This window comes from Camelus dromedarius, chromosome 13, assembly GCF_036321535.1.
Source record: "Camelus dromedarius isolate mCamDro1 chromosome 13, mCamDro1.pat, whole genome shotgun sequence".
In the NCBI taxonomy this organism is placed as follows: domain Eukaryota; kingdom Metazoa; phylum Chordata; class Mammalia; order Artiodactyla; family Camelidae; genus Camelus; species Camelus dromedarius.
In genome coordinates, this window is record NC_087448.1 from 2,058,308 (window position 1) to 2,075,174 (window position 16,867).

The following is a 16,867-nucleotide window of genomic DNA, read 5'->3' on the forward strand; positions in this document are numbered from 1 at the left end:
AGCTGGCGGCGGCGCCGGGGCGTGGGCTAGTGAAGCCACGGCCGTGCCAGAGGCACACTAAAAATAACCACGCGATTCTGAAAGTAGGTGAGAGCTATGTGTAGACAAAGGTTATAAAAGCCCAGGGGCCAGGCGGCGTTCCTGCTATTTCTGAATCATTCTTTGCCCTTTCTGGGCTGTGACAGTGCATAACATGCTGGAGGTGACTTCCACGAAGTCTGCCGAGCTCACCACTGAGAAGCCTCTGCCTGGAGAAACGGCAGCTGGTTTGAAAAGCGGTCTGCCGCCGCGGCAGCAGCGTTGCTTTCATTCTGCACTTGCCAGGGGCTTCAAAGAGCTGAGATAGACGGCCGCGCAGCCTGGGGAGAGCCGCACACAGCACGCGCACGCCGGCAAGACCTGCGGGCTGAGGGTCTCCCACGGCACCGCGGTGGTCCCCCAGCCTTCAGATTTAGACTGAGCCATTTCAGAGAAAAAATTCAGTTTTATTCTGACATCCCGATTACACACATCTAAGCGTGAGGAGGCTGACGATTAGCAGCACACGACAGAAGACACTGAGGCTACTGAGACTGCAGCTCAGCTAAGAGAAGACCTTGCCGGTCGCTGTGGGTTGCAGCTGCCCAGGGCCCCTCTGCCCCTCCCTGAGGCTCGGGGTCTGCCTCCTCCATTTCTTGGCTGCTACCCACCTGGGCTGACAGCGAGTGCTGGAGACCGTGGATCCCCTCCCCACCCCCATCCATCCGTCACCACCACCTCCCAGAGCTTTCTGTTCACACTTTCCTTTGCTCCTTCCCTCACTCAGTTTCTCTTACTTGGATTTATATTGTTGAATTTAAGGAATTTTGTGAGGTTAAGAACTATTCACTCATACTTTGACCCAAGTCCAGGGACCCACAGACTGTGGGAAACTATTAGCTCTGTGAAAAAATGCAATAACCGAACACAGCTTGTCCCGGTTCTCAGCTATTGCTTAAGTGACTTGTGACTTGCTTCCCACATGCTTCCAGGAGCTGAGGTTCCCGCCCTGCGGCTCATGCTGCCAGGCCCCCGGAGGGCACAGGTGGGATGAGGACCGTGGGGTGATGGGGAGATGCTGGTTCACTGGCTCGGGGCTGATGGGAGAGCTCTGGGACCAGTCACGGGGGGCTTCTTCCTTTTCCCACTGCAGTTAGACAGGGCCATTTAACCACCTCAGCATTCCCAGCATTTGGGATTTTATCTGTCTTCGTATTTGCCAAATTCTGAAATACTTGATCGCCTAGGAAAACAGGTGCCCCGTGAAGGCTGGTGTCATTAAAAAGTTGAAATAACCTATCTGATCTGAGTTTAATGGTCAAAAACCACAGGGTTGGGGGAAAAGGAACCTGGCAAAGTAATTGAAATAATGAATTAAAATCGACCTCAGTTGGAAAAACCTGAGACTTCCGCAACCTTTTTGGGGAGGGGGCGGTGAATGTGCAAAGACGGCTCTGCTTGTCGAGTCAGATGCCTCACCCACTCTCTCTCCTTTTTTCTTAGCTGTGAATCTTTACATCACAGGGTGCTGTCACTCTGCCTCGATGGAAATTCTGACAGAAATTTCACTCTGCAGCTGCAGCTCAACCACCTCCAATCCCCACCATTTACAGAGAAAGAAAGAAGAAAAAGGATAGAAAGCACACGACGGCTGGCCAGCTTTGTCCAGGGTGACCAGTGTGTGACCGTCGGTGGTGACAAAGGCTGAGAGACTGGTGACTCAGCTGACTTTCTTTGTGCATGGCATCCGTAGAGTGTGGGTGAATGAGGACTTGGACCTTTTCATCACTCCAACATCCTTAATAGGGATTGTTTGAGATACCAGCCCCCAACAGCAAAGTCTCACCTCATTCCTTAGTTATGTTTTTGATTCACTAAGCAACTGAAGAGGTGGCTAGGGAATCGGCCAGGCACCCGACTTCTTCTGTTGTTGTTGAAGTGGAGTTGATTTACACGGCTGTGTTCGTTTCAGGTGTACAGCATAGTGACTCAGTCGTACACGCACATATATATATATTCTTTTTCATTACAGGTTATTATAAGCTGTTGAATGTAGTTCCCAGGGGAATCTCACCTCTTGAGTAAGAAGAGAGAAACCTCTTTTCACCCCTACCTGCATCCTTTCCCTCCACCCTGGAGACTCTCCTCGGCACAGGTCACAGGAGCTTACAGACTACTGGATTGGACAAGGACTCATCGAGAAGTCTGAGAGCTTGAGTTCTGGTCTGGGCCGAGATTGGAGCAGGTCCCTTAGCCACGACGTTGCCATCCTGTCTTCCCGTGTGAGCTGGAGGACGTAGCTAGGTCACCCCTCTGCACCGCCCAGCTCTGACCAAGGAGGGAGGTGGGCACGGACCGCTGGGCCACGGCTCCTGCCCTTCATGCCCCGGCTACCGGCGGCTGGAACGATCCACGGGGAGGGTGGTGCTGTCTGTGAGAAACAGTTCTCTCCCTGGGACCACCCACTGCCCACCACTCCAGGGCGGGGGCCTGGCTCACTTCCCACTGAGCTTACTCATTCAGTAACACGAGAACTCCTTTGGAACTGGAATCCATTGTGCATTTGTGATTTCTGCTTAGAGTCCAAAAGTTATCCAGTAACAGGCATTTCTGAGGTTGGCTGTCACCATGGCGAGGAACACACTGACTCGACCCCGTGCCCATATAAGGCAGAGCCAGCCCAGCGCTCGGGGAGGCCAGCTCGCACCAGGCACTGCCCCGGCTGCTACCGCAGCACCGCGGGGAAAACAGACAGCCGGGACCCCAGGGGAAGCTGTGGGAAAGGGCAGACTATGTGCCCAGCTCTCCGAAGGCTATTTTTGTGTATTACATTACTTCTGAAAGATACTATCCGTCCAGAAGTAGGGCAGAAATAACTCTGCTCTCGACAGGAAAGCATCTGGGTAGATTTGTTAATTAACAAATACTTATTGACTTATTTATTTTATTTTTTACTTTTTTTTTTTTTTGGCGAATGGAGGTACTGGAGATTGGACCCGGGACCTCGTGCAGGCTAAGCATGTGCTCTGCCCCAGAGCTGTCCCCTCCCCACTTAAAACACATACACCAGGTTTGTAGAATAGAAACTCTATCTTCATAAGTGATTTCATAAAGAACCCACAGTTGTCCTAGCAATAAATAAATTCAGTAAGAGACGGGGCTCGCCCCGTAGAAGATGACATGGTGTGACTGATCTCTGCGCATCGGGTTTCTTTCTTACCTCTTACTGCCAGCCATTTCTACCTTCTTACTGGTCACTATTCAATGTCACACCCAGACCAACTGGGCAGCCCTGGGTGCTGATGGTTGGAACCAGCCAGTTTGGATCTGTGTGGCCCAGTCACAGTGGGGCTCCAGGTCCCCCTTCACGACAGTGACAGAGCAGGGCAGCCCCAGCAGCCCCTCGGGCCGCGCCGCCCTCCAGAGACTGGCTCCCACAGGACGGCGGGCCCCGGGGGCAGCGCCGCTGGCTTTGGCTCCTGGCCACGCTGCGCTGACCGCTGACCAGATGCCGCTTCACCTGGCCAGCCTGGTCACGTGTCTGCAGACGTGAAGCCACGCCACACGTGGGCTCGGATGCTCACGGTAACCACGTGAACCAGGAGGGGTCATTTTCTGCTTTTTGGCCAGGTGTAGAAACAGACCCCAGGGGTTTTGTTCATCAGGGATGGCAGGATAAGAGGCCTGTGCTGTAAACTTACTGAACTGGAAAGATCTGAGGACCTGGAGAAATTCTCGTCTGAAGACCTCTTTGAGAGACCCTCGGTGTTGCCTGCGTGCTCGGCGTTGTGTATTGAGATAATCAGAAGGAACCATTTTTACGGAAGAAAACCACTCTTGTAAGAGCATTATGGAAGCTGTTAACACATTGATTCCATGTTCAGTAATCATAAAAAGTGACAAAGAATCGACCTGGCACCCTTCTACTCAGCCTGTCTGGGCTCTGCTCGGCGGATCCCAGGGAGAGCACGGGGTCCGTCGGGAGCCAGGCCCCCCTGACCCAGTGGGTCTCACAGGTATCTGTCCGTCGCTGGCCTGTCTTCCCCGTCCCCGCGGGGGGCTGAGTCAGCAAGCGGGGCGGAGGGGAGAGCTCCCCAGTCTGCACGCCACCCCTGCTCCAGAAGCGTGGCTGCGAAAATCCATAGCCAGGGCCCCAGGGGGGTTTAAAATCTTATGGAATGGCTTCCATGGGCTTAAAAAATGCTTCTCCTTGTTAAATGCTGATAAACCAGCTCCAATGAGCAATTCTTTAAGCATGAAGTCTCCGCTCCCAGGCAAGAGGAACCCTCCTGAAGCAACAACAAAAACTGTCACGATGAACAGCACATGGAGACTGGAAGCTTTGATCTCGTGGCAGAAATCACTCCCCAAATGTGATGTTTGCACCGAAACATGACCAGTTGCCCGTGAGTGGGTATGACACCACACTTACAAAGGGGCCGCCTCTCGCACCTTTCACCCACTGGGCTTTTGGCGGGGCTCAGCTATGGGGGGCTGAAGGGTACAACACCCCGCCCCGGAGGCTCGAGCTCCAGCCCCACGCCTCTGCCCGCCAGCGGTGGAAATGGCGTGCGGCTTCTTTAATAAGTGCCTTCAGGATTCAGGTTGGTGAAGCTCATTTGGAACGCCTGAGGACGGCTCTAATTTCTGATTCCAACAAGGGCAGGGCAACGCAAGTGAAAATCCTGGCGGCCTCTCACCACCTGGTGCCGGATGAGCGCGGATCCTGGAGGGAAACGCGTGGTTCCACAGCGTAACGACTCAAAGACTTTGTGTCATAAAATGAGATGCTCTCCATGCAGCCGCACACCAAAATGGGCTCAAACGTACAAACAGAAACAAAACCTTTCAAAAATCAGCAATGCCGAGACTCAAACATCAGCTTTGAAGGCAACAGAATGAGAGGTCACTTTGATTGAACACATCAAGCTCAGTATCAGGGCCATACTTCAAATGCTTCCAGGTGTTATGGCGATAATTCGGAGGCGCCGTTTTTCTCTTACTTACCTGTGAGGTGGGCTTTACATAAAGGGCGCCCAGGGAATGAGGGGGATAATTTTAAAAGCCAGAGCGATTCTCAGCGGTCCGGTGTCAGGGCCCTCTAGTTGAAACAGATACTGCTGTGTAAATGCGACCATATCTTCTTTACGCAATATTTTTACAAAGTATATATTTATACATATGCCATAAATATAAAACATAGCTGCTTTATATATACATTTATGCACACACATGTATTTATAGCAACGAACAAGAGAAAAGATGCTTGAGAAAGTTAACATTGGTCTCAATTTATGAAGAAAGTGGTATAAATTGACCCAATTCTGCGTCATTTGATTGTTCACTTCGTGGAATAGCACACATCTGTATTGCATTTCTTAGGAAAGGATGCAACTGACTTAGTCAATATATGGCACTGTTTCTCACGGTGTGTGAGGAAGGTGACATTAACCGCAGTGTCACAACTTACCCGTCCTCCTTTCTCGGGGTAGCACTGGCAGCCCCCGCTGCAGTCCCTCCCTCCGCAGGGCACGTCAGGCTTCTTCACGCCCTGCAAAGTGGGACACAAAGCAAAGAAGACGTCACCCAAAACGCTGTAACGCCAGTGCGAGTCGTAATGCCACTTGGTGAGAGTCCTTGCAATTTTAACAACCATTCATTCAAGGCATTCAATGTCTTTAAAAATTAGAATTTAACTTTTAGAGCAGTTTTAGGTCCACAGCAAACAGTACAGAGACTTCATGCACAGCTTCCCCCCAACCACCCCAACTATCAACGTCTCCCACCGGAGTGAGACGTCTGTTACCACGGACGGACCTCCACTGGCACATCGTCACCCAAAGCCCACAGTTCACATCAGGGTCACTCTTGGTGCCACAATTCTATGGTCAATAAGCCTTTTCTCAGTGCCTGCTAAGTGCCAGATGCCAAGCTGGGTCCTGGGGTTCGCAAGTCAAGGGGCACATTCCCGGGGCCCAGGGATCCCGGGTGCAGTGAGCCATGAGGACAACGGTGTTAAGCGAGGAACTCCGGGCACACAGGAAGCAGCCCTTCATTCTGCCTGGAGAGGTGGGGGAGGGACTCGGGGAGGAGGAGTCCAAGGGGGCAGGACCGGGTTAAGGTGAACGCGCAGGGAAACTCCAGGCCCCATCCCACTGCACAGAGCCCCCTGCGTTCCAGGAGAGGGGTTCCAAAGCGGGGGCGGAGCTTTCAAACACACGTGATAGGGTGACAAGCCCTGGCCCTCCACGGAGACGCCCCCACCCTGCCCTTCCCTGAGACACGCGCATTTGGGGTGAAGGCGGGGGTCGGGGAAGAGGCTTCCTAAGTATTTATTCAGTCGAATTTTTCGTCAGACCTTGAGATGGAACCCTCTGGTGAGTTCAGTGGGTGACTTGGGGGGTCTCTGGCTGGACAGCTCCAACAAAGGGAAAAAGCATCTCTTGCCCTTGGTCTCAGGATTTTGGGCAAAAGATGGACTTGGAGATTGGACCGAGCTCTTCCTTTCAGACTGTGTCCACAGCATGAAGTGTTCTGAGTATCTGCTGGCCCTCTTCTCTCCTGTCTCTGACCAGCCAAGGGTTGGCCCTGCCCACCCGCTCACCTGCCTGACAGGTGAGTAAGCACAGCTGCTCAGCAGGGAACCTTCGTCTGGCTCCCCCCCTTGGCCAGACGGGAGCCCCCACGGAGCCCATCCAGTGGCACTTAAACTGCAGCGGCCCTGCGCGCGGTTAGCTCTGGTGAGCACCAAGTCAAACCTCACTGCGCAAGCAGCACCCCCATCCCAGCTTCAAGGAGGATGGCTTCACACCACAGTGACTCCATTCTCTTCTGAGTTAAGTCTCAACCCCTGAACAGGATGGTCACTTGGGGACTCCCTCTGAAGCTTCTCTGTCAGGTTTTATGTGTTTTACTAACACATCTTCCAGAATCTTCCCTGTTCCCAGCACAGCTCAGAACATTCACGAGGAGATGCAGACGGCACTGCCCGGCCACCTCTGCAGCTCCTGCTAACCCAGGCTTCCTGGACGGTCAGCCGTGGGGGGCGCACAAGTAAACGCGGACTCCAGACCCCCTGGCCAGTGTGTACCTTGGACCCCGTGCGCTGCTCAGTGTCCTTTCCGCAGAGAGGGCTCCTCTCCCTTGCTGCTCTCTGCAGAGAGGTCTCCCTTGGGAGTTTCACGTTTCTTCCTATTCTTATTATAATTCTTCACCTATTCTCATATTGGATGCATCAGTCACTACTTTGAAGAATTAAAAAAATAACTCAAACCCTTTAACGAAACCGACACTCTAAAGCCTTGGACTCTTTGGGTTAACTTTCTGTCCTGAGTGAGGCAAGGAGACAGCCTGAGCTCCGTAACGTTAAAGTCAACACATGCAAAATCCTTTCACGCCCTCAAAATACGATTCTAGGCATTTGCCCATGTTTTTATGGTGTCAGTGTTCCACTACAGTGGGGCTCATTTTCAAATCCCACGATTCTGAGTATCTGGTTTTTACACATCCCACTTGGTGCCAAGCCAATGGCTTTACCGATGCCCCTGAGAACCAGAACGAGAAGCCAGGCTGGCTGGCGCACCTGCATCTTGTACAGCGTGGGACCGTGGCCTCAGTAGGTCCCTGGTTCACACCAGAATTTACTTGCCAGTTGTTTGGGAAGAGTTAGGGGGACTCCTGGGGCTCCAGGGTGAAGCACAAACTCACATTCCCCATCTGGTGTTTTACATGCTATTTGAAATTTTGATTTTAAAGCCACTTGCCAAATCCCTGTATATAAATCAATGGCTGAAGTGATTTTAATGGTTTCAAATGGATCTTACAGACTTTCTCTTCCAGGTTTAGGATACACACTGGATATAGTCACAGAAATGAGTTCTTCATAACCTGCTCAAAACTCAATAGTGCTTTTCTGCTTTTGTAATTAGGACACATAGGTCTGATAACTCCTGGCCTCAACGCCTTTCAACGCTGTGCCAGTGGCTCAGATACCCCTTTCGTGGGGAGAGGGAGACACCACTGAGAGGCAGCCTCCGCCTTACAAGCCAGTTTCTGTCACGGGAATTCCAGACCTCTGTGTGTGTCTGTGTGTGTTTTTTCCCATCAGCATCTTACATATCCTGCAGAGGGACTCTTAGGAATTCCAGCATTGACAAGAGCCCTAGGTACCACCTCCTGGAATGCTGGATCTCCAGGACCAACAGAAGTATTCACTTCACTAGGGCAGGGCACGTGCTCCAGACGTCTCAAGTCTCAGTCTGAGCCTTGGCATTCCCCGGACGGGACCTGGGCTCTGGAACAATCTCAAGATACGAATGCCCTCTGGAGGACCTCGGGCGAGGAGTGCATGAAGTGCTACGTCGTGTCCTGTGTCGGTTCCCGCCCCACCCCGCCCGCCAACCAGCCACTGCCCCATCCCAGCCCTTGAGGCTGCCCCTGATTTTACTGCTGGACACGACTCAAAGATAGAAACAGTCCCCTTGCTGATGCCTTAATAACGGTAACGGGCTTCCTCCCACTCACACCCACCTTGGGCGCCTGCCCACCTCCCTCAAAGATGACCGGCTGGTTCTGGTCCAGATATCCAACTTCAGAGTCTCTGGGAGGCGTGCGCTCATCCCTAAGGTCCAGGCTCTCCCAGAAGCATCAGTTCAATCCTCCGTTTGTTTTTCACTTCAAGCCTGAGTTCCCATCCGCCACATGGTGCAGAGCACTCTTCCCAGCTCCCCTCGAGGCAGGTCGAGGCCGCCGTCAAGCCTCTCAGGAGGACGTGCCATTCCCAGGGCCAGGCGGCCCCTGGAGACCCACTAGCATGGGCCAGCTGCATCTGTTCACCTGAGCTGGCCAGACGCTTGCCTGGGCTGCATGTCCTTCATCCCAGGGCAGCGAAGGGCTCATGGCCTGAAGGAACCAATGACGCTGAAGAGCCCAGACAACGCTAAGGACTCCCACCCCGGGGACCCTCGAATCCAACGTGCACAAGTTCTTACTGCCTCAGAGTCACACAGAAACGGCTCCCACCTGGGCTCTGGGACCCGGAGGGGCCTGCACCATGCTCCCCAGCCCAGGGTGTTCACCTGCATCAGCGAGGGGACCCCCAGCTTCCCCAATTCCAAACCAATGTGACAGCTGGAAGGGGTCTTGAAGATAATTTATCCACCTTTCCACTTTGCAAATTCATTCATTCATTCATTCATTCTTTACCCAGTGTTTACTCAAAGCGATTCACTGTGCTGGCCATGGGTTTAAAGTAGGGAAAAATCACATAAACAAGTAGACAAGAAAATTAAGTAAACAAACAATGAAACCTACAAAATTTAAATTATGGCAGGTACCATAAAAAGAGGGTGGACGAGAGTGAGTAAGAAAGAAGGCTCTACAATTAAATCACAGCCGGTAACAAAGAGGACTCACTGAGCCCTTTTCCTGGGCTACACTGTGTCCCGTTACTCCGACACGCCCACCCACGAGGGCCGACCCCTTGCTCCAGGCCGAGGGGACAGACAGAGAACCACCAGCCCACAGGCCTAGGAAAGCAAGGCCATGGATCATTATCGCCAGGGATTCGGTGCATCCTGGATTGGAGTGAATCTGAACCCATTCTTCTCCTGCCCCTCAGGATGCCCCCATGTTGCTTCCAGCTCAGGACTCAATTTCAATCGATCACCAGTTACAGTCCAGGACAGGCTGTCTGCCGGCTGGGCACCCTCAGTCCTACTTCTTCCTCAACTGAGAACCATCTCAGTTGCTACCAAGGTATGCGATCATTTCAAACTGTGGATCTATCTTCCAGACTGTGGAAGGGGCTGGCAAGGGGGTTAATTTCTGCTTCCTTCCGCAGATGAATGAACATCGCTGAGGACCTGCGGGAGCTCCCCTCCTGGTAGGACCTTGTCCTCTGCCGGCCTAGAGACCAGCCCCACTGGCCTCATCTGCTTCTCCCAGAGAAGGCAGGGGAATTTAGGCAGTTGGGAGAGGCACTGCAGACACAGGAAAGGGACATGAATTTTGTCATCACTGTAAGCTCTTGACAACTCAAAAAGTGCTGTGGAATGTCATTTCCACAGGAAGAGTTTTGAGAAATCGACGTGAATGTAAGTTTTGGGAAGTAAGAGAGGAGCAGCTTAAATGTGAGATGCTCAGTAGAGCAGGGACGTCTCTCAGCTGCACCTGGAAGAGATGGAGGGTGAATAATCCTCGCAAGAATTAACAGGAACAAAACCCACGTGGGAAAGAAGGAGAGAGGGAGGGAGCTGGTGAAGACAGAGAGCAAAGAGTCTGAGGGAGATTTACCTAGAAATAGAGTTGCACATGGAATGGGGCAGGAGGGGCGAGGAGAGGACGGGGCTGACCGGAGGCAGGGCTCAGACACAGCGTCAGAGGTGATGGATGTGCGCTTAAAATGCCGCTGCTTTGTCTAGAGCCTCCCTGCTCCCAGCTGTTGTGTGGCCTGGGCACTGGTTAGGAGAACAGACCCCCCTTCTCCAGGTTACTGGGTCAGAACCCACTGTCTAACAGGATTTCCAGGTAAGCACACGAAGCCTGGAGCCCTGCACTAGACTGCGGGGCTGGCTGTGAAGGAGGCTTTGCTTAGGGACAATGAGACAACTGCAAACCACTGGGGCATCTCCTTAGAGGGGTAGAAGGTACTGCCTCCTGCAGGGTCAGCATGCGGCCCTTCTAGATAAGCGCCCGCCCTTGGCCTGTGGCCCCCGCCACTTGGGGGCGGGTTTAGGGTGCTCTGAGCACCCAGGACTCAGTGTCGAGCTTCTAAGCAATCACAGTGCCAAACATTATTTTTAGTTCTCTTTTCCTTATTCAAAACATCATTTTAAGACTCTTTTTTTTTCCCTGCTGAATTTTATCCCATCTTGATTGGTAGCCAGCATTGCTGTGCTAATTAGAAATTCTAGGAATTGGAAATGACTTGGATTGCTTAAAGGCCAACTGGCAATGTAAAGGCATAGGATACATTTTCTAGAAACTCTGGGTCGTAGTCCATTCAAATGGAATGCAATAGACACGGTTTCCAGGGGCAACGTGCAGAGCTCTGAACGCCAGATTTCTCGGTTAGTTTTTTATATGGGAATTCTCTTCTTTGGAGCCTTGTCTGCATCTTGGCATCAGGACACTCAGAATGATTTAAAAACACATCTATTTGCACGGGCTTCAGTTCATCCTAGAGACATCCAAATCACGCCAGATGCGTGGTCTAGAGTCCCTGGTGAGTCTTTCATCTCTGGGAGAGCAGAAGCCAGGGGATGTTCTAAGCAAAGCCAGGTGCTAGCTTCCTGAACCAGGCATCCAGCAGGTTCAAGTAGAGAATTTCTTGCCTTGAGCCACTGGCCCTCTGGCCGCCAGCAGTCTGTTTTGCTATTTGTAAATGGAATTCAGTGAAGAGTCGGATGGAGATCACCAGTAGCAGCTGCAGGATTAAGAGAACACCCAGTCCCACTTGTTGCCGCCCTGCCTCCTCTTTGAGCAATCTGCTGGCATCAGGAGAAGCTAGTATCATATGCTTCCTCAGGGATCACGCACCATCAGGCAGAGAGGCAAAGCATTTCCTCTCTGGAGTGAAAAGTGGGTCCTCCTGTGCGGGCGAGCAGCCCCAGCTCAACACGTAGACCAGACTGCTCAGCGCCACTTCTCCCAATGGCAGATACTCAGGGCATTTAAAAATAGGCTTAAACAACAACTTGAATGCCAGAAAAGGAAAAGACACAAAAGATTTAGCCTCTTGAAGACTAGCTATTTTTTAACTACCAGTGTGAACCATTCATGTCCATAAGAGAGCAAATCCACAGACGTGTCCCCGGCTTTCAGCGGATGCGGGTCTCTTGGAAGTTGCTACAATGTATAGAGATGAAAGAAAAAAACGCTCAGCACTGTTCTCCACTTGCACATGAGAAATGAGCATTACTCAAATTTATGTGAGGGTACAAGAACAAAACTCATTTGTCCCCAAAACAAAGAATAGTTTGTCCTCCACATGTTCCAAGAAACTTCTTGTCCAAGAAAGCCTTTTTAAGCCAACATACCTCCAGCCAAAAAGAGTGAATCTGGAGGGAATTTACCGATATTTTGCCGTTGGCTTGCCCCCAGCATCCAGCCCAAGCTCCCTGTATGGAGGGCTGTGGAATAACCATTCTAACTCACATAGAAGGCAAATGTTCCCTTTTGTAAAAAAGTAATCATCTTTCATATTTTAGGTAAAAAAATTTATACAAGTCTGTCACAAGTCCAGTCAAGCTGGATTTTCTAAAATTACCCTTTTAATCCAAAAAGAGGCCAACAAAGAGAAAGCCAACTTGGGAACAAGGTTCCCAGTAAAGTTCTACTAGTTTATCAAAACAGGAAATATAAGCCATTTCCGCACATGCAGCTTTAGAAATTAAGGAAATAATTCCAACATAGTATTAGCAAGACAGGGCATACGGCAGAGGAAGTGCGGATCACGGCCACCCCACGCGGAACAGAACCCTTGTCCCCAGTACACTGCGCGGGAAACCCAGCCAACTCAGTTTCCTTTGTTTAACATTTCAAGGGCACCCAAAATAAATTTGTTCACTCTAGAATGGTCCCGAAATTGTCATCAGCTAGAGGCAGTGGAATAACTGACGGACAAAAGCTGATTTCCACTGAGGACCAGCTAGCACGGCAGGACCTGGCCTCCCGGGGCGGGGAGTCTGGGGACGGAGGTGGGGAGGGGGCTGTGTTGAGGACAGGGAACCAGGCAGGACGAGGGGAGTCCAAGGGGAGGGGACGAGCCACAGGCCCTTTAGGATGCAGTCCTCACGTCCTACAGGAGGTCACTCACTCTCGCCAGGTGAGGAGTCCCTGAGGGGCGGCACAGCTCCTCCCAGCAGATGGGGGGGGCGTCACATTCCGTGTCTCCCTGGAGTCATCAGTAACAAGCATGTGCTTCTCGCCTCCTCCTTGCAGACTTACATGTTTTTATGGGCAACAACTCGCCAACCTCTCCATCTCCTCTTTCTTCTCGGGCAGCTCAAAGGCTGAACTTGCAATGGACAGGACAACAGAGGCAGCTGTGCTTCAATGCTGGGGCTCGGATGGGGACAAGCAGGGCTAACAAAGCCCCCCAGCATCTCAGGAGTAGGACAAGATGGGCAGGGCTGCTGGCAGGCTGAAGCCAGGCCACCCTGCCCAGGGGCACCGCTCACGCTCATGGCGTTGAGGCAGGCCGAGGACAGCCTGCGCTGGAGCGGCCGCGCTCCAGGGTGAGCACGCACCTGGCTGGGCTGCCTGGTGTGTGTGAAGCTGGAAAGTAGGCATGTGGGGACCAGGAGCATCAGAAGATAGCCAAGGGCAGAGTGGGCGGAGGACTGACCTAACCCCTCTGAACCACACTGCCCTCTGCACAAACTGAGGGTAACAGTGACCCCTCCCAGGCCTGCAGTGGGGATTCAGGGACGCACATCCTGGAGCCTCCGGGATGTCCACATCTAAGAGTCCTGAGGACGAGGCGCAGGCCTGGCTCGCTGGCCGGGAGCCCCAGACGCAGGAATGAGAGCTGAAACCCAGCCAAGGTTGTATGAGCCAAAGCTTCCTTAGAAATACCTCTCCCAGGCCTAGAATGATCTCAGAGTGTGGGTGGGCCTGGCCTGTGGCGAAGGCGGGTGGGCCGACCTGGCTGCATTAGGGAAGGGGCGCGGTGTCTCCTGCCACACCCTCTGCCAGGGGCGCTTCCTCACTGGCCTCTCCCTACCTGTCTCTGGAGGCAGAAAGCAGAACCCCAGTGTGTCTGAGGCAGAGAGGCCTCCTGGATGCTCCAGCACAGGTGGGAGGCGGGACAGGTGCTGACGCTTGATCACAAGCCCCTCTGAGCACAGGTGACACGCGCTCCATCCAGGAGCCTCCCTCCCGCCTCCTTCACCGTGTCTTTCCCGCGAAGCCATGGGCCTTCCCCAGAGACAAGTCTAGGTCTAACGGCTGTTCCTTCACTAGGAGCCGGTGGAGACCTGGGGTCACCTCATCTTGTCCAGAAACTTGAGCCACAGACTGTGAAGACTCAGGGACACAGGCGTGCGGCTGTCAGGGACGGCAGACTACATGGGTTGGGTCAGCTGGGCAGTAAGCTCGCCCGGCAGCCGTATGAGTAGGTACAGAGCTGGGGAGGACCCTGGAGAGGCAGGTAATTACATCTTGAGGCACAAAGGATGCCCCGTGCGAAGAACGGAGTGCCTCCACTTCAAGGTGTTTCTCCCGGCCGCCTGGTGTGTTCTGGCCTCCTTTCACTTCTGATTCCTGTCCGCTGTCTGGAATCTGCTTGCCGCCCCCACGATTCCTGCTGCCTCTCGTAATACCCAGGGCAGGCAGCCTCAGCCCCTCCAGATGTCTGCTCTGCTGTCCTTGAATTTAGATTTGTTTGTGGATCTTCGGCTGAATTCTGTGTTGATTCAGGGCTTCTTCCCTTGATTCCAAAAGTTGATCTTGAGCCCCTTCCTGTCTGCAGTTCCCTCGATGCTGCCTTATGAATGAAATGGTTTCAAAGTCTCACATGGAGCCAGTTCTGTGTCTTGTCCAGTATTTGAGATGGCGCCTTCAGGAGCCCAGGGAAGCCCCTCATGACCAGTCCCACTCCTGGCTTCCTTTAACTGCCCCTCTCTGCCACCAGCACTGTAGTTGTGATGGCCAGGGCGCTGTGGTCTGACCAGTGACCAAGGCATGCAGGGTGTGCCTCGGCGTCTGGTCACCCATCGATAAAGCCCCCTTCCTGAGGCCTCTGTGAAGCTGCCACAAGTGTGTTGAATTTGAAAGCCAGTATGCACGCAGCCACCCATGCGCACATGCACACACGCATGTGCACGCACACACACACATACAGCCCAGGGGGGAGGAGATCAGACACCCGCTGCTCGTATTTGAAATCGTCTGACTGCTGTCGTGGGCAGCTTCGGTGGGTCTGTCAATACATCGATTTCTGGAAGTCACCCTCCCTCTGTCCCCTCAGCCTCCCCATCCTTAATATAGACTGTCACCATTCATGCTTTTATTAGTCACTCATGCCCAGCGGCTCAGCCCATTCAGGCTGCTACAACAAAACACCACGGACCGGGTGGCTGACAGGCAGCAGGAATTTGTGGCTGACAGTTCTGAAGCCTGCAAGTCCAGGGTCAGAGCGCTGGCAGATTCAGCGTCTGCTCAGGGCCTGCTTCCTGCTTTACCCACAGCGTCTTCTCTGTAGGTCCTTAGTAGCAGTGTGGGGCCGGGGAGCTCTGTGGGTGTCTATTACAGGGGCACTAATCTCCATCACAGGGGCTCCACTCTCACGACCTCATCACCTCCCAAAGGCCCCACCTCCTAATACCATCACCTTGGGGGCTAGAATTTCAACATGAATTTTTGGGGGACACACTCAGCCCATAGCAGCAGGCTAGGTGGGTCCTTATATCCTTCGGGGGTTAGCCCTTTGGTCTGGAGCCCACATCATGCTTTGTTCACAAGATGTAACACAGTATGTGTTGTTACGTCCTCTGGCCCCTACACCCGCACTGCTTCCCTTAACCAGCATACGTTGCTTCTCCCGAGACCTGCCAACATGAGTTCTGTTCCTTCCTATCCACGGTTCCCTCTACTTTCAACCCCAACCGAGTGCTTAACAAAACATTTTCACCCAATGGTGGATGTTAAGGGTTTTGAACGCACGAGCATTAACACCTCCAGGCCTCCCTCTTCCCCAAAGAACATGCCTCTGTACAAGCTGTGCCTTCGGCCCGGAACGCTCCCCTGCCACTGTCATCTTCCTGTCCGTGCAGCTGAGACCCACTCACGCAGCCACGCAAGCACACCAGCCACTCGCCCCCGGGAGAAAGGAAGTCACACTTGCATTGATTTTAGATCTTGGCCCTGCTCCCTCTTCTTAAGTACTGGCGTTTTTGCGACAATTTAACATGTGATGATGTCTGAAAAAGCCTCATGTTCTGCAAAAGGACACACCAAACTGACAGGGCGCACAGGGAAGACAGTGTTAGAGGCAGACCCGTGCAGGGCACTGATAAAATTAGTCATAACCCCAGTGAAAGGAAGAGCATGGTTGGAGAGACACGTGAAGTTCCCACCAGGAAACAGCACAGCAAACGCAGGGCTTCATCTTCAAGAGCAGGGAAGGTGGTGGTTGGATGGAAGGGGATGGAAAGAGGGGCGAGACTGCTCAGCAGAGGGAACAGGGGCCCCGTGGCCACCGCCTGGGAAGAGCCAGGCTCGGGGCCCATCCAGGGACAGGTGGGACCTGGGTTGAGGGAAAGGAGGCACTCCCGCGCCTTGGGCGGGGCTGAATTCTTTGGCAGCTCGCTGTGTTCCCTGTGCTTCCGAGTCGCTTCCAGCTACTCTGTCACCCGGAGGCACGGAACTCGCTGCGCATGACCTGCACGCGCAGACGCGGCTCCACTGGAGAGTGACATCATTCTCCTGTTGATCAGCCTCCGCCCGCCCGCAGGTGTGACTTAGAGAAAACGCAGGCAACAGAACAGACAAGACCGCAAGGTTCTCTTTCTCGCCATTCATCCAAGTGTCACTGTTCTCACCCGACCCACAGTCACAAAATCAGCCACATTCAGAGACTAGTTTTTGGACGAAGGCTATTGCCACCCGGTCATTTTTTCACAGCCTTGGGGATGGAGCTCTGTCTCAGAGAAGAGGGAACAGCTCATCACGCACTTTTAAGGGGCCACGAATGTAATTACACGAGGATTCCGTCCCCCAGCGCACACGGTAGTGTCAGATGCTATATTTAGAACAAATGCCCTCAGGTACTTATGAACAATTCTGTTTAGCCCTCTTCAGCGAGGAGACAGGCTACCAAAACATCATTTAATGCAGGCATTACCTC

At 52.9% G+C, this 16,867-nt stretch overlaps 1 protein-coding gene across 1 annotated transcript in view; it reads right to left on the reverse strand.

Annotated features, from left to right (window-relative positions):
• Positions 1 to 16,867, reverse strand: part of COL4A2 (collagen type IV alpha 2 chain) — a 162,030-nt gene that overhangs the window by 111,768 nt on the left and 33,395 nt on the right. The window contains exon 4 of the mRNA XM_031466312.2: positions 5,489 to 5,569. Coding sequence (XP_031322172.2) covers positions 5,489 to 5,569 — 81 coding nt within the window. The remainder of the gene's footprint in view (positions 1 to 5,488; positions 5,570 to 16,867) is intronic.